The sequence below is a fragment of the Branchiostoma belcheri genome, unplaced genomic scaffold, assembly GCF_001625305.1.
Source record: "Branchiostoma belcheri isolate BF01 breed outbred unplaced genomic scaffold, Haploidv18h27 scaffold58, whole genome shotgun sequence".
Lineage (NCBI taxonomy): Eukaryota > Metazoa > Chordata > Leptocardii > Amphioxiformes > Branchiostomatidae > Branchiostoma > Branchiostoma belcheri.
Window position 1 is genome coordinate 485,704 of NW_017804220.1, and position 26,531 is coordinate 512,234.

A 26,531-nucleotide genomic window follows, 5' to 3' on the forward strand; every position below is an offset into this window, starting at 1 on the left:
ACATCTGAGGATATAGATTATGTAAATGAGGACCTAATTTGCATAATTAATGGCAAATTTTTATAATTTCATCGTTGTAACTGCTGGGAATTTCATACTTGCCACATTTGGAAGTTAAGTGAAGGTGAACATCAATAAACATAGTTTATTCAAATCATGACCTCATTTGCATAATTTATGAGGAAGACCTATAATAGCCTTTTTGTTAAAATAAGGCTGTCATTGGGTGGAGAATATGATCAACTGATATAATCCATGTAAATTAGGCTCTTTTTTTTTTACAAAATCAATGATTAAAATTGTATAATCGCAAGGGTTAACATCATTTGGCGAAGGTATGAGATCGTGGAACTCTTGTTAGACCTTGGTGTTTGTTTATATATGGCGACATACAAGTCATCTATTAATTTATTAAGACTTATGACAATAGCTCAATCGAGTAAGGTGCTCGCTTTGTAACCATGAGTTAAAACCCCTGCCGGGTAATGCCAAAGACTTTTCAAATGGTACATACTGCTTTCTTTGCTTAGCACTCAGCATCTATGAGAAAGACTATGCAAAGATCAAATATTAAACAACACTACCAATAGACTAGCCCCAATGCTTGCACAACTGTGTGGCCCAGGGGTACAGAAATTGAGATGGGCTCTGGATAGAGTGGAACGGGACCTATAACTGATAAGTCCTCTTTTCGGATTTGTCTGGTTCGTTTTTTTGGGGGGGGGGGCTTCAAAGAAGTACATACGAATCGAACCCCAAATGCTCCTGTTTATACAGGCATGCCCTGGTCTTGAGATACCCAGATGATAGTGTCCTTCCGGCAACAACCAGACAACCTGTTCAGGTTGGTTTCAGGTCTTTCATGTCTACGTCAAAGTGTCTAAAGTAGCATTCAAGCCATCAGACCTATTGATTTTAGATATGATTGTGAAACCCGTCCATGTAAGGTGATTTACAAGTGCGAGAAGATACTAGGTAACTAAATAAATTGTGATGATGAATTACATAAAGATAGCTTGATGTGCTAATTTATCGGTCATTCTGACTATATCCACTCCATTAAACTGTGTGTACTAAGGCGCATACCCCAGACTCTATTTTCATGCTGGAATTTTAAATCTCAGTATTATCTTTTTCTGGTTCCCAAATATGCAACAAATTGAATTGTATGGCCTCCGAAATACTTCGGCACAAGGAAGTAGAAATACAATATCCTAGATTTGCACACAAGAACGTCTCGTTCACTAAACGTCTTGAACCTCCATTCGTCTTCGCCAATATAAACAAATTTATAATGAAGATGAGGACTTAATTTCCATAAATAATAAGAAAATTATGTCATTCATTTCTAATAATGAAACGTGTAACATATGTTGTGCATGGAAGGTATAACATCCATACATAACACAATAATTTTTATGATTATTATAATAGTGGCATTTTCGTTGTTGGCAAAAGGTAGGAATTACCTACTTGACATGTGTAAGATATAGTTGAAACTGAACATATTATAACATATTATTTGTAATTAAGTCTTTAAATTTTGTAAATGCTGATATTTAAATAATTGATAATGAAATGTTACAAATGCATTCTACCAAAAGATAGCTATAGAACTTTTATGTATAAAGGAATATATAATTTTTGATTATCAATTCAATTAATTTACGTTAATTGCAACCGTCTTTTCATAGTGAATGAGACAAAATGAAGCAACAGAATTTGCAAAAGCTTTATAAGCATTTCATGGAGTTATGAAGTCTGAGAACGCCTCTTTTTGGCGACGTCTCAGGGAGGAGCCTAATGGTACAGTATTTGCAAGAATTCTAGGAATGGCCCTACTTTCTGTGACCCCGGGGCTCGTTCAGTATACACTTAGAGGAGGAGTGCACTGTATCGGTCTAGACTTAACAGGTACCAAGTCTTTCTCAAAATCATGAAATGATGGCAGTGCCATGAAACAATAACCCTAGCAGCAACCACCGTCGCCATGGCAATGTATGTTTTCATTGCCAGTCTTGTTGTGCTTGCAGGGGCAGCGGCGGCAGCAGCATGCAGACGAGTCGCGTGACGTTCCGAGCTCCTGTAGTCGTTGTCCTCGCTCTCCTGTGGGTGGTCACGGCTTCCTTTGCCTGCCCGGAGAAATGTGATTGTAACTCTCACGGGCGAGTTATCTGTGCCAGACGGGAGCTCAAAGACGTCCCCTACAACATACTACCCAATACAACTGTCCTCGACCTGGGCTACAACAGCATACAGAATCTGTCTGAGGCTGATTTCTCCAACCTCACCAGCCTGGTGTTCCTCCGTCTAAAGAACAACAGCATCGGCGTTCTCCCTGCCGGAATTTTCTCACACCACACCCGTCTGTTGGAGGTGCTGGATCTAGCTGGTAATCGTATAGCTCATCTCCCGGATGGAGTATTCTCAAATCTGACCAGTTTGATCCAGCTCCTCCTGAACGGCAATCGCATCGCGAGTCTCCCCGCTGGAATTTTCTCACAGCTCACCCGTCTGGAGCGCCTCGAGCTATCTGATAATCATATTGCTGATCTTCCCGATGGAGTATTCTCCAATCTGCTCAGTTTGTTAGAGCTCAACCTGATCAACAATAGCATCTCTAGTCTCCCCTCTGAAATTTTCTCACATCTTACCCGCCTGGAGTGGCTGGAACTATCTGATAATCATATAGCGGATCTACCAGGTGGAGTATTTTCAAACCTGACGAGTTTGCGATTACTTCATCTGACCAATAATAGAATCTCGAGTCTCCCTGGTGGAATCTTCTCACAGCTCACCCGTCTGGAGTGGCTGAATCTGTTAGGTAATCACATAGCAGATCTAGAGCTCCCAGTATTCTCAAATCTGGCCAGTTTAGAACGGCTTATCCTGTCCGACAATAGCATCTCGAGTCTCCAGCCTGGAATTTTTTCACATCTTACCCGTTTGTCACTCCTGGAGCTATCTGGTAATAACATTACCGATGCCCCTGAGGGAGCATTCTCAAATCTGACCAGTTTGATATGGCTTTTTCTGTCTGACAATAACATCTCGAGTCTTCCGGTGGGGATTTTTTCACAGCTGCGGAACTTAGGACAGTTGTACCTAAGTGAGAACCCCTTGAGATGTGACTGTAGTTTACAGAATCTAATGACTTCGCAACGTGTGCGTGAATCACTTCGCGATGACCCTGTCTGCAGCTCCCCTCCCCACATGGAAGGCGACGCGTTGATCGGCGTTGTGCTCCTGGAAATGAAGATTTGTAACCGCCGCGGCGACTGTACCACGGCAAGTGCGGATGGATCTTGTGCTTGCCACGTCGGATGGACTGGCACATACTGTGACAAAGGTAATAAGGAAAGGAATATACATACTTTATCATGGTTCTACTGTTCTACAATAACGGTAAACTTGATATAGCAGCTTAATCGTGAGGTTTCAAAAGTAGGGGGAAATGATGACAACAATTAGTGGCAACATATGAATAGGTCGAAACAGTGTTTCATACCTATATAGGGACATGTCTTTAGGCAATATGTTGATGATATTATAGTCAATAAATAATATATTTGTCATGACTTTCCATCACTAATTTCTTGCAGAATTTAACTTGGCCCTTGGAAAGAACGCGACGCAGAGTTCCACCCAAAGGGTATCTCAAGGAGCCGAGAAGGCTGTGGACGGCAATAATCTTGAGTGTGCTGAAACAAACATCGAAAATCAGCCCTGGTGGAAGGTGGATCTGGCAGGTTTATACAGCGTCAGTCGGGTCAGCATTTTGAGCGCCTCCAGGGGTGAGTTCTCTCTGCACGGAAGCTTATAGCTCAGCTACATGTATGTCTTCGCTAATGCTGATGTCATTTTTGCATCAATAGATCCTCACTATTTAAAACCAAAATCGTGGTCCGTACGCGTGGCCGCACGCGTCCTCCATCTCCTCCAAACATTATCACCGTTAGCCATATGTTTCAGGCCAAACTCCCACATTAAAAATTCAGATCAGTGTTTGTTTTTCTTTCTAGACGTTCGTCTTCAAGGTGGGAGCCACGCCCATGAAGGGAGAGTTGAGGTGTTTCACGACGGCCAATGGGGGACGATCTGTCATCACGATTGGACCATTGTCGACGCACACGTAGTTTGCCGTCAGCTGGGCTACCCGGGTGCAGATGAGGCAAAAACAAACGCCTTCTTCGGAGATGGCACGGGGCCAATATGGCTGGATTACGTGGGTTGTACCGGCAGTGAGATGAGCATAACCGAATGTGACCATGGCAGATGGGGCGTCCATAGCTGCGCGCACCATTTGGATGCCGGGGTCGTCTGCACAATGAGTGAGTAGATCTAATCTATCATTTCCTTGTAAAAAAAATTCATCTTAAGAATATATACCTTGACTAAAACTGCAAAAACAGCATAAACACACCGTTTTGTACATCAGCATGAAAGTTCATCTGAGTTGGTAAATTACATTGTGAAAAACTTAAACTTTTCTCCAACTCAAAATTTGACTCACCAGAAATTTTCGACTGAATCACTCAGTCTTCCTCAGCTATCTGACCCAAATGCTGTGGACACGTGATTTTTCCCACGCGTGACGTCAGCAAAGGGTCAAAGGTTGTCTGAAGTCGATATCGCCCCCCGTCCCGGTTGAGCGATGGTTGAAGTGCCCTGATGTATATGGCCTCTTTTATGCCTCTCTTGAAGTAATCCTGTTCGGTATCCAAGATTCTGACCCCCTCTAGATCCACTGTGTGTCCCGGTGATTCTATGTGGATGTGCTGTGACACCTCAGATGCAACAGAACTGGGTCGTCTATGTTCTAGAAACCTGGTTTTGTGTGTACGACACCGATTTGTGTGTACGACAGGGTCCATGTCAAATTTCGTGTTAAAAATTCAAATTGACCTAACGTCTACGATGCTACAAATAGTGAATGAAAAATTCCAGTTTGGGTGGACAATGCTGTGATAGGGATTTCAAATGTATGAACCACGTATATATCTCAAGAGCACATTGCATACTCGTCATTGTTGATGCAGTGTATAATGGCATTACTTTAGCTTTATTAAGAGTGTTACAAAGAATGCATATCCCAGTGTAAAGGCGCTTAGCATGGGTTTCTTTACTGGGCAGTGGTGACCGTTTCGAGCAGGCGCAGAAGGCCCGTTTCGAGTACCATCAATCGTGAGAGCATCCGAACCAACTGTAAATCTTGGCAAATGTTGCTAATTAATATTGCTGACATTTTGAACCTGGGGGCTTTCTTCCTTTGCCTGAAACAACTGGCATTTAGGCTTGTTTTTGATGCTGGGTAGAAGCGATGCTATGTTGTTGTGTTTAGTGGTGTTCAGGAGGTCAGAGGTCAGTTAGGCCATCCTACAATGAGTTTGTGCCGATAGAAAAATAAGAATTTTCGGCTAAATGGACAATTTGAAGATCAAGCTACACTGTCAACTTCGTTTCAATAAGTGAACACTAAAGTAGGTGATTTTTGACTGCTCATTTCTTAGATATTTACCATATATTTCAATGGGAGCTCGAAATTGTGGGCTGTGTTGTGCTGAAGGTACAAAGCATTCTACTGGCTTACCTTACAAGGCATGCGTAATGTTCCACTTTTCACAGTAATCTTTGTTGACTTTTACAGAAGGTGGATTGACGAACATAATAGTGAGAGTTGGTTCGAACGAGAACTTCACTCGGAATGACCAGTGTGGACAGACTTTCGCGGCCACCCCCGGGCAGACCAGAGAGGTGTACTGCAACCCGACGATGTCCGGCCGCTATGTGTCGGTACAGAGAATGGGGCACGCTTTGGCATTGTGCGAGGTAGAGGTCTATGTTACAGGTAATATTTCAACACGGTATCAAAGACAGACTTGTGCTAGCCCTTGTTGTTTGAGTAATTGGGATTTCGTAGGTTTTATTCTATAATAAGCCTTATTCTATTTTTTGTTGGTGCTTCCTTCAATAGATGTGGCATACATTGTACCATGTGCAATTGTCGTGCAGTAAAGCTCTTCTATATAGATCTAGCTCCAATCTTTTATGTCCCCACAGGACATACCGTTGAACACGAAAGAGAAAAAAGTCGGTGCGAAATGAACATAAATTGGGAATTGTATAACTAGGAAACACGATTTAAATTTTTGCATTCAAACAATCATACAAAAAGTATCAATGGAGCAGATGATTTAATGATCTGCATAATTTTTGTTTTACGATATGGACCTTCATTTTACTTCCAGATGTGGCAATTGTTACATTCTCGCCATTTACCACCAAATGAAATGATAGCTTTTTATTTTTTTTAAATCTGATCTGCAAATTAGGTCTTCATTTGCAAAATCTAAATGCTGCCAGTGGTACTGTACTCAAGCGTTACCACAAATAAAGACAGGACAAAATATGCAGAAAAGTAATGTGCATACACGAAATGTACAATCTGAAACTCAGTACCACTCGTAAAAAGTTTCATTAGATTTTTTTAGTCAATTCAGTGTAGTGTTCATGGATGAATAAAGCTGTGTGCCTGTGAGAAACGATGTAGACTTGTCACACCATTTCATTTACTGTTAATCGTAGGGTCGTGTGGCGTAGCGGCAGAGTGCGCGACTCGGAACTAAGAGTCCCAGGTTCGAGTCCTGACATGCCACCGATCTTGTGCCCTTGGGAAAGGCACTTTACACGGCTTTCCTCACTTAGCTAGGGTGTATTGTCCTGTCATGTATTTGTCCCCTGTGTTGGTGGCGGCATTAATATAAGTTGAAAAAACTTGAGTGTGTCGTCACCACGTCTGGTGATTACATGTTGGAATAAAAAAAAATTACTGTTAATATATTTGTCAATAAAAATGCTTGTATTTCTGTTTTCTATTTGTTTGGTTACAGTCCTACTTACCTTTTGTCAACGAAATTTGTTTGTATGGTCGTTCATTGTATTGCGTTTAGATTAGAAACCATGTCCATTTTTATGCTTCAGTGTTTTGTTGTTTTGCTTTTTTTATCTTCAGGTCTCTGCTGTGACGATGCCATGGGACTGCTAAACGGCCAGATCACTACTACCGACGGTGGCTACTGCTCTGGGAACGACATCCAGTTCTCTTGTGACCCTGGATACGAGCTTGTCGGCAATTCGTCGGCCACCTGCCAAGAGGACGGGAGTTGGGACGGAGATCTTCCGACTTGCCAACGTGAGTTATTACAGTGTATTTATTTCATATCTATTTGAAATGCAACAGTACATTGCACTGACTTGGAGGTAGCAGGGCTGATATTCATAAGTCAACAATACAGGGACAACAAGTAACGTTCCATAAGTTACATCAATAATACCACATAATAATATCAGAGTCCCTAGTTGTCGTGTAGATTTTTTCAATATAGGTTCTAAAAGAAAAGGGTATCTAAAAGGGCTATCGAAACCATCAACTTTCTTGTTCTCAAATGAAGGGAGGGGTTGGTGACAGGAAGTACCTATAAGGATACGGACCTACCTTAAGTCTATACTGTATCATACAGTCAAACTGTCTAAGCGACAACTTTCTATTAGCCGGCCACCTGGCCATAACGACCGTTTGGGGGGACTTGACTAATTAGCTAAGCCGACCAATGGTCCAACGCGACCACGACTGGCATCTGGGACCGCACATGGACCAATCTATGCCTATATCCCCTATATATATATATATCACGTTTTGTGATGACAACTATCAAAAAATACTTCTCCGCGGTAGTTAGTGGTCTACTTTGACAACTTTGACTGTAGACTCTATTAAGATGTATTAACCTACGTATTAATTGCATTCAAAATAATACAAGAAACGCCCTCATGGCGCCAGGAAATAAACCGTAACTTTGTTCTAGCACACACAGAACCTACGGAAGAAATCCGCACGTCCACTGAAGCCATCATTGCCGGCAACATTGCCGGTATCGTCGCAGTGATGATTGTGGCAGCTGTCGTGTTCATGGTCTTTTTAAGACGAAGGAGGAGGGTAAAAAAGGATAATATAACAAGTAAGTGAGATTTAGCATGAAAGTTCATCTGTGTTGGTACAAGTCATTATGAAATGAACTGAAGGAGACGGTCTACATAAAATCTCACAGACCTACCCTGAACAGAGACGGGGGACGACACAAGTTATCTGGCACGTATGACCCGCTACTACCCGGTCACGTGTCAATGACATCACGTTCCAAGAGTAGACGGGTCCATTCCGTGAACAAGGTTGATTGAGTCAACCGAAAATTTTGGGTAAGTCCCATTTCTGTAATCTAAGTGTTGGAAGTTAAAGCTTAGTCTTTATGTCATAAGTAAGTGAGATTTGTTTTTGTTTTTTGTTTTTACTCCTAAATGAAGTCGGTGAACGCCGGATGACGGTTGGAGTTTTTGTGTCCGTAGCTGTAGCTCACGGTCCCTTTGCTGGATCGGTATGTAGTGTGGCATGTTGTCCGATAGTATGCGCGAGATAATGCACGTTATTTATTTTACACCGTAGCAGTTTTTAAAAGCAAAGTAATGTCAGGAATCAGGAAACACCCCTACCCGGAGGGACCTGTAGAACAGGTCACTAGGAACGCCAACTAGATCAGCCGGAAAGCCACGTACTGAATCGAACGCTTTTCGAACGAGTTTTCTTTGCAGAGCGTATCACTCCGCCGTCCATAGCAACGCCGTTGCTAAGGACGACGTTTTCGCGGGCGGCGGGCTGAAATTTCATCCGAGTTGTTGACAGCCGATTACATCACCAGTTTCGGCCTCTGCGTCAAGATGGCGGTACGTATCAGACGTGTATATCATGGGCTCTCCGTAGTATTCATATTTGAGGGGTATTCTATCAGTTTTAGTGTAGTTTTGTGATTAAACTTGGTGCACAGTGAAATGAACAAAATGGCCGCCCTGGACTGATCTGAATTTTCGTCTTATTTGAATTTGGGGGGAAACCCGTTTCGCCCTCGATTTTGCATATGACGATATGTGGATAAAATGTGTTGAACCTTTGGCTATCTCCCATTATGAATATCCTGTTGGTGCGAAGTCTGGATAGGTTTGCAATTTAATGCCAACTAGGGTCCCTTTTTTGGCTAATTTTATGGCTAAAACTCATAGTTTGTCGTTTGATTTCATTTCGGACATTGTTGAATAATTTGCGTATATGTGCTTCATTTCTTGTAAACATCATGTTCGTGGTAAAATCATTTCCGATGAACTAATCTAGTCTAAGTTTAGACCCAGACTCTTAGTCGTTAGATCTTTACAAGGACAGATTCAATTGTAAATTTTGAAGTTAATGTTGTAGTTGAGTCTGATGGATCACGAACTTCGTAAAAGAAATCATCCCTGTGTGTGTTCGTGCAAAAAATTCCCGCCAACTTTATCACGTGATGTCTGGTTGTCATACAAGAACAACAAAGCTGCATGACTGCTGCAAATTGTTACAATGACTTGTCATAGTGTCTAAAGTTACAGCAAGACAAGCATGCATGTACTACCATATCTAGTGATTGATGATAAAAACAGTGCACAATGTACATGTTTAGTAGAAATTATAATAAATGGTTGAGCATGTATATCATTGATTATTGAAATAAAACTAACGTTCATTTTAGTATTGAATTGAGAAAAATGTGTGAAGGGGATTCTTTTATTTCTGTTTCAGATTATCATAGGCTTCACAGTCTAGATTGGTAAGTATCTGGAAAACCAAGGAGGTTTAAAATGTTTAAACCGCCTTGGGCAAACCATGTCATCCTCTCTCCTGGCATTTTTAGAAAATTATTACTAAAATTTAAAGAAGGACAAGGACAAATTGGGACTGTGCTCAAGTTACAGTCACATTAACAGCCCCACCTGACACTTTTAAGCACAACCAATACAAATATATAACTAAGAATAAAAGTGAAAACAAAAGTGTGCACTAACGTTATATGTTAAGAAAATTTCAGGAAGACCCTAGCCCCCAAAATTTGCCTCAAGTAGCATTGCACCAGGTTTCTTGTAAGGTTGGAGAACTGTTTTTTGAAAGTAAACCAATACTTCTTGTGGATGATCTTTATGTAGAAATGTTAAGTTCAAGAAAGGATTTGAATGTAAAAGTCAAAGTAATGTACTGATTATGACACATTCTACTGTGGTTGGACTCTTAAATGATTTAGTAAACTTTATTTTGGTTCACAAAAGTTCTAACACCAAACATAGTTTAATGTTATACTATAGATATTGTGATATTATAGAATCACTTCATTGGCAAGAGGTAACTCTAAAAAATATGATCAAGAGAATGAAGAGATCAAGTCTATTCAGTCTTGTTTTGCTTCTATGCTAAAAGATTTAAAGGATAGTATTAATTCTGGAACCCGGTCTTTCTTTTTTATATATGAATACTGTGATTCATTAAGAATCCAAATTTATTGATAAATTCCAACCTTCTTGCATGAAATTGTTAACCTGCATAAAACTGCAACCTCCCCGCATAAACCTGTTTCACATTTCTAAAGAAACAAATCCTGTTTGGAATTTTATTGTTGTGTTAACTATGCAAAAGTCTGAAATTTCTTTTTCTGATTTTGAATCTTTGGACATTACTTTGCCTTTCTTAAGGATGAGACAAGCCATAGTAGCTCTAAGTTTCTGAGGTGACTTTTCACTACTTCCCTTATTTTCTTTATTGTCTCTGAACTCCACTGTAGTTATCCTTTTCACATGACAAAATCTGAGTTGATTTATTCCTATAGCCAATCTCCTGATTTAATGTTACTGGAAGTCCCTGTGGGTGGAATGGAACTTCTATACAAGCTAGCTGTACAGTCCAAATCTAAATTACTTATTTCTTCTATGCCAACTTCAACATTTGATTCTGAATGTTCTAATTTACTCCATATTGATCAAAATCAGGAAATGCATGATGATTCTGATTCAGAAAAGACTTTTTTGATAGTGAGGATCAGGATGTTAATTTTATAGATGACATTTACATGGCAGCTTGTCTGCATTGGATAACATTTCAGATTCAGAATTCTCTGATGTTGATTAATGAGTGAATTGGGTTTGGTGTCTTATCTTATTTACATTTTTTAAATTCTTCCACCTTGCAGGTAAAAGCCACACCCAGTGGGATTGTCACCAGCAGGACACCAGGATGTTATATTGTTTATTTAGCTTGAGATTATGGATATATATATAAGATGTATTATGTATTGAGATCTTAATTTCCATCTATTCTGTTTATTGTAATCTTAATACAATTTGGGATCATATTTAATAGTCGATTCAGCATTCAATGTCTACTGTAACTTTTGAGCATGTGTTAAGTAATATATGTACTGTAAAAGATGTACTATGTATACATGTAATGATCCCAAGTATTTGATATCCCAGTCCACAACAAAATGTACATCATCATCATCATCAAAATGTACTACTTTGTTTTTTGTTTGGTAATGAGATAAAGGTTGAAGCAACGTTAATGGCTCTTGGGTAATTTTGTGTATAATTGTTAGGATGTATGTGAGAGAGTTATGTTTAGGGATTTGATAACACCCAGCACTTTTAGAAATATGCAAATTCTTTTGTGTAAAACTAGGGACATGAGGACCTGTTATCTTATTATAGTAAGCAGTACACATGGACTATACCTGTAGATTGGATAACAGATCCAGGATAAACTTACCCATAATCAGAGCATGCAATGTACATGTTGCACTGTCCTGACTAGGTACCAGAAGCGTTGGGTTGTGTCCATAGGCTACTTTTTTACTAAGCCAGCAGGTCGATAAATGTAACTTTTCTTAAGTAACTATTTAAACCCAACGCCATTCAAATCGAGAAAAACGGATACAATAATTATTCTTTGAATTCTCCCCAATCATGAATCAATGTTTGAGGTATTCTAGTTCTAATGGTCCGCTTGCTCTAATTAGATGTGCGTTTTTCAAAGGTCAGGAAGCTACGAGAGTATAATGTTTCCTCGCGTTTAGGCAGACGCTGGTTTCGAATTTTCAGATCGGCCGTATCTATCAAGGGACCACAAACATATATTCTGCGTGCAAAATAAAAGAACCTGTTTAGATATAAGATGAATTAACACCCAGTGTAGTCTAACTAAAAGTTGTTTAGACGTAGGTCGACAATAATTTAAATCTAGCGATGTATGGTCATGTGTTATAGGGCATGTAGGAGAGGAGCGCGCTCCGTAGAACACACGTACCTCGCCGGCCGCGGCGCCAGGGATGCGCGTTCTATTTGGGGAAAAATTCTGCTTTTTCCCGTAACATGGCCTCACGGAATTTCGGGGGAAACCCGTTTCGGCCTCGAAATCAAATATAAGTCAAGCACCATCAGAAAGTTTACGATTTGCTCTTTCTATTCCAACAAATTTCCTGTTGGTGCGAAATCTGCATCAAGGCGAAAATACTCAGGGAAATTGCACTAAAATTGCCTGCCTGCTCCCGTGACATGGCCTCATCGAATTTGGGGGGAAACCCGTTTCGCCCTCGAAATCGTCTATAAGTCAAATACCATCAGAAAGATTAAGGTTTGCTCTTTTTCACCCAACAAATTTCCTGTTGGTGCGAAATCTGCATCAAGGCGAAAATACTCAGGGAAATTGCACTAAAATTGCCTGCCTGCTCCCGTGACATGGCCTCATCGAATTTGGGGGGAAACCCGTTTCGCCCTCGAAATCGTCTATAAGTCAAATACCATCAGAAAGATTAAAGGCACTCTATGTAGTTTTTTGCGCAAAAAATTGAAATATTCTAATTATACTAAATTTCGGTGTTAATAGCAGTTACTATCACTTTTCAACACATTTGTGTCATTATTTCACATTTTTTTTCGTATATTTTGTCCGTTCAAACAGTCCTTCTTCAGTTCCGGTGCCACCGGTTTGCTCAGGACAATAACAACAACAACATACAGGGGTTGCCCCCTGGGGTGGCTAATTGGCCCGGGCATGCCAGGCTTGATAGACAGGGGCAGATGTCACAAGATATACCCTCCTTAGAAAAAAACTCATATCTTTCACATGAGGTGGAATATAATTATCAACTTAGAGTATTTTGTTGGGCATGAATAAACTGTGGTCATTATCCCTTCAAAAGAGATAAAAAATCTGGTAAACGATTAGGTATTTCAGAAACTGGTAAGCTATCAACTGACACCCCACTGGGATGTAGGTCAAACCACTGGGAGTGGACAATACCATATGTGTGGTTTGACCAGAGGTTGAATAGAAGATCATTCACAGTTTTCTAAGCTTCTAAGGAGCAAGGATGTTGTATTTTTTGCTGTGGAGTATAATTTTGGAATACTAATGGGTTAAGCCAATGTACTATGTAAAGAAAAGAATAAAAAATATACTTTTTGTATTGTCAAAAAACTACATAGAGTGACTTTAAGGTTTGCTCTTTTTCACCCAACAAATTTCCTGTTGGTGCGAAATCTCCATCAAGGTGAAAATACACGGGGAAATTGCACTAAAATTGCCTAATTTTAGGTCATGATATCAAAAGGAGAAAGGTACATTCTCGGCTCAAAAATTCATGGGGAGCAAATAAAGAAGTCTAAATATTATGAATAAGTTACAATAAGGAAGTTATTTGATTGTATAATCTAGCGGTAAGCTTTCTTGTGAGGCGAGTCGACGCCCGGAGCCGTGGAACGGACTACTTTCTCTCGCGGAAGGAAAAGAGAAACGCATAGAACTCTCGACGTGGCTTTCCGGCTGAGATGTAAGGGTTCCTGCACTGCCGAAATAGAGCTTGCTCAGAGATGACATAGAGAGAAACATAGCTACCAGTTATTCAAATAATTTGAATATTTGATAACAAAAGAGTGTAATTCAGCGGTGGTTAATTAACGTGAATCATTCTTGCCCATTTACAAATACATATTTCCTGGAGGTATGAGATCTCCAACTTCTTGTTTTTTTTTGTACAGTCCAGAGAAGGAGAATGGAGGAGGCGATCCCGCTGGTTCCAGCCCGGCCACAGTTCCCGCGGTTCGAGACGGACCCCGACCGGCTGACGCTCGGCGAGAAGATCGGTAGCGGGGCGTTCGGCCTCGTCTATCGGGCAACCCTGACACGGAACGGCAAGACCCAGGACGTCGTCGTAAAAACTGTCAAAGGTTTGTATTCAGAGTAGTGTTTTGAATTGAATTAGAATGATGCGTTTTACACTAGACTTCAAAGCGATTTTTAGTTAAGATTTAAGATCTTAACGATTTCAAACAAAAACTTTGTGTTTACAAAAGACCCCTATATAAATGCCTGAACCTCATTAGCAGGTACTTGTTGTATGAATCTACTTGTTTCGTATTTCTAATTTTCAATAGTTCTCCATGTGTAACGCCATTGTGAATGTTTGCAATTGACATGTACCAGCTTGGGTTGCCAAAGAATTCATAGGAATTTTGAGGAAATCATAGGAATTTCACGGAATTCATACGAAATTTACGGAATCCATACGGACCTTACGAAATACATATACGATCCATTACAAGGAAACCATACGAATTTAACGAAATCCATACGATCCATTACCAGAAACATACGAATTGTACGGAATACATACGATCCATTACTCGGAAACATACAATTCTTACTACTTTGGTGACCTGCGCCTGGATCACCAAATTAGTAAGGATCGTATGTTTCCGAGTAATGGATCGTATGTATTCCATTGATTTCGTATGCTTCTGGTAATGCATCCTATGTATTTCGTAAAATTCGTATGGATTCCGTAAAATTCGTATAAATTCTTTGTTGGCACCCCTGTGTACAGAAAGCGCTAGTGAGGACGACAAGCTTGGTTTTCTGGAGGAAATCCGTGCAGTAGTGGACCTGGGGGTTCATGAGAACCTACTGGGTCTGGTCGGCTGTTGCACGGTGGTGCGAGACCATCTGTATCTCATCACGGAGTTCATGCCGTATGGAGACCTGAAGACTTTCTTGAGAAAATGCCAGGAGGTGAGCCGCAGCGTTTCTTTTCTCTATCTTAAAAGGCAGTGCGTTCGTTGATAGTTATAAGTTTCTCGAAGCTAGAAGATTCTTTTACATTTTGCAGGCCATTCAAGTTTGATGCGGATGTGCCATTTGCTTCTCAACGGATGCAAAGTGTCATTTTTGAAAAAAAGTACAGTTTTGTTGCCCATGTATGTTTGTCACATATTGGACTCTAAATGTTTCTTGGTGTGCATATTGCTAAAACGTGGAATGTAATGAATAAACCTTAATTAAACCATTGTAATTTTTCGTGTCCATAGCTTGAGACCTCTGACGAACCTCGTGATGATATCTACACCTTCGAAGTGATGCAGATGTATCAGGTGTCCCGACAGATCGCTAAAGGCATGGTATGTACCAGTATGTATGTGCTACACCAAGTCCAATGTGTGCTGGCCAGGTAGACGTACCAGGTGTTGCAGGTGCATTACGTACTTTTAATGTACCAGGTGCTTTATATATGTACCGCGTGCTGCAGACGTAACAGGTGGCGTAGAGGTGCTGAAAACTGATGTACCAGGTGCAACAGATGTAACAGGTGCCAGAAATGTATTAGATATTTCTAATGTACTTATGAGAATCGACAGCATCTGCATTTTGGATAATGATATGGAATGAATAAAATGCTTCGGGAGCCACTTCCTTATTATTGCAATAAGGCCATGTTGATTTGATTATATGGATGACATCCTCTGGGAAGCCCAAAACTGATGCGAGCATGCGAATAAAAAAAAAGTTTTGCAAAAAAAAAAAAGTTGCTTTCACTATGAAATCTACGTGGTCATGAAGGTTGAACAAATGGCCCAGAATATGTTATGGCGAATAATCTACTCTTCGAATTCATTTTTGTCCTTTTTCCTTTGATTTTGGCACTCTACGACATTGGTATCGTTTCTAAATGTTTTCCTTGCAACTTATGGTATATTTTTGCTCATTTAGCAACTGTTTTGCACGATTTACAGTATGGTTGTAAAACTTTTTTTTTTTTTTTTGGAAACGGCCGAAAATTCATGCTCGCGCCGATGCCATCCATATAATCAAATCAACATGGCCTAACGTGCAAGTTGGCTTGAATTCAGGCAAGAGTGATATAGCTGAGTCAGTATGACTTTTGTGTGGACGTTCATGTTTCAGGATCACATCGCCCAGTCTCGATACGTCCACGGAGACCTGGCCGCTCGGAACGTGCTGGTCGGAAAACGCCTGCATGTGAAGATTTCTGACTTCGGGCTGGCAGAGGACATCTACAGCCGAGGGTACCGTCGGCAGGACCGGCTCCAGAGGGTGCCCTGGAAGTGGATGGCGCCGGAGCGGCTGGAAAGTGGAGAAGCCTACACCACACAGAGCAATGTGTAAGTAGTCGTATCGTAATATCTACAGTTTACCATGATAACCAATGTCGGACTCTAACCTTACACCAGACATGTGTAAGTACTCTTATAACGATAACCATATCTAACTCTAAACTTACACTACGATGTGTGAGTTATCCTGATCCTAACGCATATTCTAAATGATACCTCGTAGTTCCCATGGACTTATATATATATTTATGTATATCCCTTTTAACAGGTGGTCCTTCGGGATAGTGCTGTACGAGATATGTACGCTAGGGGGCAATCCTTACCCTGGCGTGGAAGTAAGCGAGCTAAAAGAACGCCTCGAGGCTGGATTCAGAATGGCACAACCTGAGGACTGCCCGCGAGCCATGTAAGTCTGATGGTTTTTATACTCCTGTCGCGAGCAATCGGACACGTTTGACCTATGGTCATGAAAATACACATGAAAGTATCTCTTAAAGTCTATATCCTGCTTACCGGCATGCATGCTACTCAGTATTCCTCGAAGCTGAAACACTTTTGTTACCCTCCATGTAATGGGGGTATTGTTTTTGGTCCGTTTCATGTTTTGGTCTGATATCTGAAGATCGGTGAAAAGGAACTGTATGATATTTGGCAGATTGATGGATGGGGCCTTGGAGATTGTGTAGGTTGACTTTGAGCCCCTGGTGATTGACCTTGGTACTGCAGTTTAATTTTTTTATTCTATTGTTGGCGCGTTATGGACTGTTTGTACGATATTAAGGTAGCATGTAGTTGTTATTATTATGGTTTAGTGGTTTAAATTTGGGTTTCCTAGCTGTTTGCGTTTGATATTTACAAAATGTTTAACTTTGGTCTTTTGTGTTGAATGTTTGGAAAATCTCGTGGATGGTTTGGTATAATTTTTGGTATGTGGGTAGTTGTTGAGTCTCTTTGTGTTTTAGAGTGCATTAGCAGGTTGTCGTATATTTGTATTGCTTAATTTAAAAGGATTTCTACATTATCACCCCTATTTTATAGTAGTGTGGTCTGTGTTTGACCACAGTGTATCTATTTTTACCTCCTGTTTGACAGGCTATATATTTCTTTGGTCTGGTCATTGACCTGCCGGCCTTGCTAATGGGGTGGTTTGTTTGTACACAACACCAACCTCGTTCATGGAGGGAACCTGTCTTTTGCTTGTTTGATATGTTTCACGTTTTGTGAATAACAATGAGGTCACAAAGCTACAGGACCTAAATGAGCTTTAGTTCATATGACGATCGCTAGATGTCGCTTTCGCATTCTCCACAGGTACGATCTGATGCTGCAATGCTGGCGCTGGCAGCCCGCCCAGCGACCGTCCTTCGATACGCTGTATCTGACACTGGATAAGAACCTCGAACTCTACGGACCCGAGTACGCGACGACAACTTAAGTACGTAGACCAGTACGTGGAACGACAACCAGTTCTATAACATTATGCAACAGTACTGACTATACGTATCTAAGAACTGTCGTTGAAGGTTAGAAATCTACTAAGGCCACACCAAGTAAATTTTATGGATGACGTCAAATGGAGACCCTAAATCTAATGCGAGAGGGCGAAAAAAACAAGAAGGGCCCTAAAATACAAGATGCCTAGATTAGAAATATACTAAGAGACGACAAATGGTAGGACACAAATTGAATGAGGTGATACAGTGTAACAAGCAAGAAGTCTTTTATTCATCATCAAAACAGCAATAAATCAGGTGGAACAGCAGTTGTCGTCCTGTGCTTTGGGGAGATAGATGGAGCGGTCAGCAAGTTTCTTTAAATGTGGCAGCATGTACCAAACTGAATTCCTAAAGGAAGTCTTGATTTCCTTGCTTGATGCTTCATAAGCTTTGGTCCGTACAAACCTTTCAGCGGCACTGTCGTGACTCTTTGGTCATAGTTACAGGAAGCGGAATTTCTCTTTTTTTTTTCTAGGAACAGGCCAAAATCAATGCGCGCGCGGACGTCATCCATAAAATTTAGTTGGTGTGGCCTAATAAGAATATACGTCAGGCTCTTATACGCTACGGGTAGAACTCTGAGGCACTTTGGGCTCAGCGCTCTAAGCCTATAGAATAGACTAATTTGCAGCATCCTTGTCTTGACCTGTGTAACTTTTGTTTCCTTTTGGACTTTCAAAAAAAATTGTCTTAAGTTTACTTATTTGCATATCAACCAATAGTTTATAGAATATTTTAACTTAAATCATGGTGATCTGAACCCATGACAACCAATGTTACACACTCACAGGGATGTCAGTTATCGCACACATACCTTTTACGTACCCCAGAAATGTTAAATTTAGAAACGGTAAATATCCTTGCTTGTTCTCACTATATACGTTAATCGTTTCCAAATAGCAAAGCTTAAAAGCAACCTAATTTTGTGATGGTACAATATGTAATGTATATAAAACATCTTAGGTAACCTACCAATGCTAATCAGTGTGTAGATGTTGAGCAGTTGTTTTCAACGCAAACTCCATACTTGTTTCTTACTTACTATATGCGTATCGTTTTCTAATATCACAAATTAGAATGTTAATCTTTGTGACATGATAGTACACTTTCTGTATTAATTTTGTTAACAATAAAATGATTCTTTATGTTACTGACCTACCAATGCTACCATATGTACTACGATGTTGCACGTGGTAAGAACATGGCTCACCATTTCGTTGCACAGACTGAACGATAATCATTGTAGTCCCTTGTTAGATCTTTAAAAAAGCGTTACGTTAAAACATTCGTAACAAAATCGTATAATATTGGTCAGAGAATCTTTCTCAAACGTTCCTCTCCAAACAAAAGGTTTGCCTTATGTATACAGAACAGAAAAGGTAAGCAAAGTTGTCCCAAGAGTGCCTTCCCTCCTAGCGTTTCCAGTCCTCACTGCAGTCGACGTTCTCTTCCCAGTCACAGTCGCCGAGCTCATCGTTCCAGAGTGTGTCTGAGTTGAACAAAGAAAAATTGGAATTATACCTAATCCACATATCAAAGCATCAGTAGATTTATTTTTTGACGTGAAGGTTTTGAAAATCAATGATGCAGCACCCCTGCCAAACCACCCGACCAAAACCACTTCTACAGCCTGACGAGCTTCAGCCAATCAGAGGCATAGCTTTCGGTAGTGCAAAGCTAGGGTCAAAGGCCACTGGGAAGCTGTAAGCCAATCACGTTACGGCTTACATCGCCTCTTTGGGTTCACTGAAACATCCTGTCGGCTATTTTGGGGGCCAGCTGTGCAAGAATTGCTTGAATCGGCATCCGTCAACATTAGCAGCGCACGGTACAGACACTGCTTTACAACAGAGACGTCTTCCTATTAAAGTGTAAGGATAGGTGTGGGAAGGTCTGTGTTGTATCTTAGCCAGCGAAACAGGAACCCAAGAATGTTTACATGTCCGCCATGTTGAATTTAGATAATCTGGGCTCTGATTGGTTTGCATCAAATAGGACAAGCTCATGAATATTTATAAATCTGGCTCTGAGAGTACGAATGTGGGGCTGATAGGGCAGAGCTAATCCCAAGGCTAACTAACGTATTTGCCGCGGGATAGCTCTGCCGTGGGAGAATGTGAAAAATTGGCCGTTGGATTACGTCCCTGAAGAGCGTCACATACCTTCCCAGCATTCCTCGTGGTACGTGACCCCGCGGTCACAGTTGTAGTACTTCCCACAATCCCCTGGGTCAGCGTAATATCCGTTCTGCCGACCCGAGCAGAAATCACCGTTCTCTGGAACAACAATGATCGGGGCGACAGTTAGAAACGTAAACATTCATATCCACGCAGATTTCATAATGAAGGCAACTTTTTTTGGCTAAAATTGTTTTATTCGCACGCTCGCAACAGTTTTGGTGTTCCCAGAGGATGTCATCCATATAATCAAATCAACATGGCCTTACCTGTGTCCGGCGGTGCGGCTGTTGCGGCCACCGTGGGCAGTCCCAGGGCGCTGTTGAGGGCGTTCAGCAGAGGGAAGCGCTGACCCCCGCAGAACTGACCACTGGCGTCATCCTCATCCACGGAGAACACCATCCACCCGCCCAGGCTCTTCTCCTTCAGCCAGTTCACCTGCGGGTACAGCAGGTGTGAGACAGGTGCCGTGTATCTAAGGATGTCTCATACAGCTGCCATGTGTCTGAAGACGTCTAAGACATGTGTCATATGTCTGAAAACATCTTAGACATGTAGCATGTGTCTGAAGGCGTGTTTAAAAACATGTACCAAGTGTCTGAAGACATTTTAGACATGTATCAAGTGTCCGAAGACATTTTAGACATGTAGCAAGTGTCCGAAGACATTTTAGACATATATCACGTGTCTGAATGCATTTTAGACAGGTATCATGTCTGAAGACGTCTTAGAGAGGTGTCATATGTCTGAAGACGCCTTAGGTGTTGCTTGAGTGTTTGAAGGCGTCTTAAACGTGTTATGTGTCGTCTATCTGAAGATCGTCTTAGACTGGCGTGTAGTGCAACTGAAGACGGCTAGGTGTCGCAAGCGTCAATGTACCTGAAGATATTCTAGAGATGTGTCTTGTATCTGAAGATATCTTAAGACAGGTTTAGACAGATGTTGAGTATCTGCAGACGTCTTAGACTGGTGTGACAGTCATCTTTAAAGTATCTGCCGCGAGATCGGCCGCGCCTCAGTCGAGTATATATCTATACACAAATAGATCCGAAAGCTTGAGGCAGGTTGCAGAGGGACTTGCATACCTTGTGCGTGAGGCTTTCCTCGTCATCATACCCGACCCACTGGTTCCCGAGGTAGGCGTAGGTCCCCTTCTGTTCCCGGTCAAACACCCTGGTGGCGCCGCGACTCAGCATCCGGCAGATCTGAACAACATGCAGGGTAACGTGTGCAGGTAAAAAGTCAACGGAAAATCCACTTTTCTGTCTTTTTTTTCAAATTTTAAACTCTAAAAGGCACCCAATGTAATTTTAGGGTGGCAAAAGAAAATATACTTGAAAAGAAATCTGATATTGTCATTGACTGCCATTTCGAAGCATATTTTCATCATCATTTCATCATCATTTCATCATCATCAAGTTACAAAAAATGTTCAGGAGTTTTGACAGGTACGAAATGGCACTGTTCCTGTACCTGTCAGATCTTAGTGTATATCTTATATACGTACCTCGTAATAGCTCAGTAAGCCTTCCTCGTCCGTGTACTGTCCGGGCTGCCCGGGTCCCCTGGACGGGGCGCGGAGCCCGTGGTGCCGCGGGTTCCTCAGCGTGAAGGACCGACCGTAAAGCCCCAGGCCAACGTTCAGCTTCCCGGCGGGCGCTCCACCGTCCAGCCACTGCTGTATCGACGCTGCCTGTTATAGGATAGATCGGTAAAATCTCGGTCACCTACGATGTTTGTTTTTTCAGTGTTATGATGATGACATCGCTGTACTTTTTGAGCTGTTGCGCCTATAGGACATGAATGAACAATAAAGCTTATCTTTATCATATTGCCACAGCAAGTAATTTTATGGATGATATCAGCGTGAGCATTAATTTTCGTCCGAATTTAAAAAAAAAAAGACTTTTTTTGCCCCTTGACAGTGGTCAACATGCCGAAAATGGGCAAAAATGTCTGTTGCCATGCCGGAAGGTTGACTGCAGAAAAATATGAAGACAAAGCTCAGATTTATTGTTTTGTCTTTTACTTTGGTGCAGTGCTGTATTCCATTCCTTTTATATGAAATATCGATGTTCGTTGTCGTTGTCAGTGACAAATGGATGTTGTCAACATTGAAATGAATAATCTTGTTTTTTTTGGTCCGCCTTTTTTTGGGCCCTATCGCATTATATTTGGAGTCTGCGGAGGATGTCATCCATAAAATTTACTTGCTGTGGCCTATAGCTAATATAATACAAAACGCGTATATATACGTACCACGTTGAGTCTTGCCGCCTGTCCCCTCTCCGTTCTGGCGGCGTACAGCGGGCTGGCCAGGCCGGTCACGCGGTCCCAGGACCCGTGGAAATCATACGTCATCACGTTCATGAAGTCCAGGTGTCTAGGAACATATATTTTTATCAATATATATTTTTTGTCTTGTTTCGAGAACCTGGGCAAACTGAAGTTAAACGTTATTGCTTATGCTTGGGTCACATTTCCAAACCGGGGCCCGGCCGGGCTGTTTGTATGAACGACAAATTACAAATTCATATCAAGAATATACAGAAATAGTGCCCATGATTATCATTAAAACTTTTCTATGCTTTGTTGTCTTTATATCGTACTTTTCGTTCCCAAAATCTGCCCGGCCGGGCCCCGTGTGGGAATTGTGCCCTCGACATTAAAGACTAAATGACACCAAAAATGTCAGTAAAATACATATAGATACCGAAATAGTATAGTTACTTGAAGTTGATCTTAAATATGATGACTATGAAATTGAGTTTGTACGGCCTTCCAAGTTGTTTTTTTAAACGCTCCGGCAAGTTTCCCAATCACCTGCCTCAGGCATATCTTTTATTTTTCACATTTCTGTGCTTTTTCCGGAGCTGACATCACGGGGTAACGTCAGCTCAGGAAAAAAAAAACGAAATGCAAAACTTAAAGGTAGAGATACAAGTAGACTGTCCGGACCGTGTCGGGGCATTGAAATTTTGAATGAAACAGGAGAAAAGTTTATGTTTATTGTTAAGGTGTCCGTTACCCAAGTAATATTGTTGATGTCAACCATGGCACACACAATCAGATATGGTCGTATAAGCTTGGTGTCATGAGCACTTTAAGTATGCATCATCTGGCGTGGCCATTCAGAATATCACACAAAGTATAACAAATAGATAAATTGTGACCGTGGGAACTAACGTTATATACTTTATATGAATAGCAAAATTCTTTGATCACAACCATTTATTTTTACGATCCGAAATTTCGATGACCGTCTGTCATCTTCATCATTGCAATTCTGACTGGTACGTTTGCTGTGCACTGACGCTAGATGTTACTTGGTGCATAGTGCACTAAATGTGTTACATGGTTCAGCGTCAGTGCACAGTGCAAACCAGTCAGAATTGCCCTGATGAAGATGACAGACGGTCATCAAAACGTCGGCTCATGAAAAATAAATGGTTGTGATCAAAGAACTTTGCTATTCATTCGTTTACCAACCTGATGAAATTATTTACGGATATATACATGTACTTCACACTTACTCGGAGATTTCTGGAATGTCGTAAGCCTTTCTGATTGCCTCTCCGCCGGCTACCGTTGCCGTCAGGATGAGAGGCGCCCTTCCTGCGGCCTCCCCTTCCGCTATAAAGGCTTGCTTTAGCTCCTGATGTGAAGTAAATACAAAGACCCTTTGTTTAATACGTCTCAAGCAACGTTACTCAGATTAATCAGCCTAAAAGTTCATTTGTGTTGGTACAAGTTATTGTTAAGTAAAGATAAAATTTTATCTTCATGATCAACACTGGAATGAATTTGGTTTTGCCCAGATGTTCGGCTGACTCCGTCAACCTGGTTCACGGAATGGACAGCTAGGTCTCCTCTCGATACATCAGACGTCAGAGACACGAGGCTGTAGTAGCGGGTCAAGGAGACGAGGGGCGACACAAGTTATCTGGCACGTACAACTCGCTACTACAGCCACGTAGTAGTGGGTTTACTTCATAATCAAATTCATCAGGTCACGGTATTCAGTATCCAATAGCCTGGTATCCAGTCTATCGGGGTTTGGGGCACGCTGTCTTCGATGCTCTAGAGTCTAATAGTTTTCCCAGCTCAACAGACCGCCCGGAGTGTTCCAGACTGCCCGGTAGGAGTGTTCCACTTTTGATACTTTTGAGTTTGGCACGCCCATGGGCCCAATCACGAAAAAAAAACTCCAGTCGTGCAATACCTACCGGGGAACCTAGCTGAGTCGGGCGGGGAAGATGAGCTGCAGCCCCGAAGATAACCCGTTCCAACTGCGATAGACTGGATACCAGGCTAACCTAACCCCTGCTTGGAGACTACCTCGCACTTACCCTCACAAGGCTGCTGAACGCCGCCTTGTCTCCGCGGCGCGAACCCTTCCCCTGCGCGGGAAACTCCCAGTCCAGGTCCAGCCCGTCGAAGTCCCACTGCCGGAGAAACCCGACGGCCGAGCTGACAAACTCGGCTCTGTTCGCCGGCGTCGACGCCATGTCGGAAAACGGCTTGGACCCGAAGTCCCATCCACCGACTGAAAGAATCGTCTTCAGGCCAGGGTGTTCCGTCTGTACGGAAAAAAGTGTGCGGTATTATCGAGAAACAGACTAGCCTGGATGCCAGACCCCGGCTCGACAAAGTACTCCCTTCGGCCGGGGAAGGCCATAAGCCCAAATACGTTGCTAAATTAGCACCTGGGGGGCTAATTCATCTCTCCAGCCCGGCTCAGAGTCTGAGGGGGTGGCTAGGTAAAATTTTCGCAGCCGAGGAACTAGCCTGTATATTTCCCCTGGCAATAGTCTGGCACCCAGGCTAGAAGGATAGTAAGTTAAATCAACGCTATCTCATAGTATACTGATCTGTAAAATACCTTCTTTCTTACAAAAAAAACCTTCTTTCGTATCAATAGAAAGGTTCTAGCTATTTATTAGTGGGTACCAAAAATACAGGGACTCCTTACGTAGCTTTTTTTGTATTTCTAACGCTTTAAGAAGGAAATTATGATGAACATGTACTGAGAGATGGCAGTAAATCAGATTTCCTCATCCAGAATATTTGGGGGGGGGGGGGGTGCCGGCCGGAAATTGCATTCATTGCGTTTGGAGGGGTCTCGTTCCCATAGTTTGTCTTACCTTGAGATTGTTGAACCTCTCGTACTCAGGGAAGTCTTCGTAGTCGTAGTTGTCGTCCAGGACCAGCTGATTGCCCTCCATGGTGCCGTAGGCGTACACGAGGTGCGAGCAGAGACCGGCGTGCAGGGAGAAGTCCTCGGGGTCCAGGCCTGCAGGCTGCGAGCGCTCCTGCGCCCAGCTGCCGTAGAAACACACCCGGCGGTACGGACTCTCCACGGGATCTGCCGGTGATGGACAAACAAGTTTGATTGACTTAGCATGAAAGTTCATCTTGACAAAAATTAATGAAAATGATCACATTTAAACCTGGTAAACCTCTCCCAATGACATAGACATTTTAATATTCTTATGCTATGCCCCGACTCCATATCTACGTACTTGTAGGCCAATTTATATGTAGTGCATTACTAAAGAGAGAAAGTATTGCAATAGATATATAGCAATGCCTAACGCACATAATGTCCTACGCAGTATACGTTTATATTCCTGTAGTAATACTAGTAGTCTCTTAAAATAGATTTGATTGTATTGATCACATTGTTATTGATGCCATACATTGTACCATGTACAACTGTCGAGCAATAACGTTAATTTATTCATTCATTCATGCATTCATTCATTCATTCATTCATTCTGTGTTGGTATACTTCATTATGACTAAAAAGTTATGCCCAACACTAAGGCAGTGTATACGCGCGGGCCAACCGCCCAACACTGAACAGAGACGGGGGGCGACACAGGTTATCTGACACGTGCGACCCTCTGCTGCAATCACGTGTTTCCGACGTCACGTCCCGGAAACTGCAGTAGACGGGTCCATTCCGTTAATAAGGCTGACGGAGTTAGCAAAAAAATTTGGGCAATTTACTTAATGTTGCAATTGGACATAACGTTTAGCGTTTTCGTCATAATTTTGTAAACTGAGAAGGCTTTGTTCGAGCATCAATAACTTTGTTTGCTTTGTTTAATAATAATCTCGTTTAAAGTTTGAAACACACCCGGCGGTACGGACTCTCCACGGGATCTGCCGGTGATGGACAAACAAGTTTGATTGACTTAGCATGAAAGTTCATCTTGACAAAAATTAATGAAAATGATCACATTTAAACCTGGTAAACCTCTCCCAATGACATAGACATTTTAATATTCTTATGCTATGCCCCGACTCCATATCTACGTACTTGTAGGCCAATTTATATGTAGTGCATTACTAAAGAGAGAAAGTATTGCAATAGATATATAGCAATGCCTAACGCACATAATGTCCTACGCAGTATACGTTTATATTCCTGTAGTAATACTAGTAGTCTCTTAAAATAGATTTGATTGTATTGATCACATTGTTATTGATGCCATACATTGTACCATGTACAACTGTCGAGCAATAACGTTAATTTATTCAT

General features: G+C 41.6%; 2 protein-coding genes and 1 long non-coding RNA gene across 3 annotated transcripts; 2 read left to right on the top strand and 1 right to left on the bottom strand.

The window, feature by feature from the left end:
- Positions 1-803: 803 nt before the first annotated feature.
- LOC109481779 (protein slit-like) lies at positions 804-17,901 on the top strand. The gene is made up of 11 exons (XM_019784370.1): positions 804-844; positions 2,034-3,340; positions 5,651-5,848; positions 7,013-7,192; positions 7,866-8,018; positions 13,942-14,130; positions 14,787-14,971; positions 15,268-15,357; positions 16,142-16,359; positions 16,580-16,646; positions 17,623-17,901. Exons 1-11 carry the CDS (start codon positions 804-806, stop codon positions 17,701-17,703), a joined length of 2,709 nt encoding a protein of 902 aa, XP_019639929.1. The 3' UTR covers positions 17,704-17,901.
- Positions 8,640-11,548, top strand: LOC109481894. Its single transcript, XR_002140937.1, has 3 exons — positions 8,640-8,778; positions 9,662-9,689; positions 11,097-11,548. It is a non-coding gene; the product is annotated as an uncharacterized LOC109481894 (long non-coding RNA).
- A 761-nt stretch (positions 17,902-18,662) lies between the features above and the next one.
- Positions 18,663-25,352, bottom strand: LOC109481780 (acidic mammalian chitinase-like). Its single transcript, XM_019784371.1, has 9 exons — positions 25,129-25,352; positions 24,334-24,564; positions 23,518-23,639; positions 22,244-22,367; positions 21,492-21,677; positions 21,070-21,189; positions 20,254-20,422; positions 19,970-20,083; positions 18,663-19,296 (listed from the first exon to the last, which is right to left on the bottom strand). Exons 1-9 carry the CDS (start codon positions 25,207-25,209, stop codon positions 19,220-19,222), a joined length of 1,224 nt encoding a protein of 407 aa, XP_019639930.1. The 5' UTR covers positions 25,210-25,352; the 3' UTR covers positions 18,663-19,219.
- Positions 25,353-26,531: the final 1,179 nt, after the last annotated feature.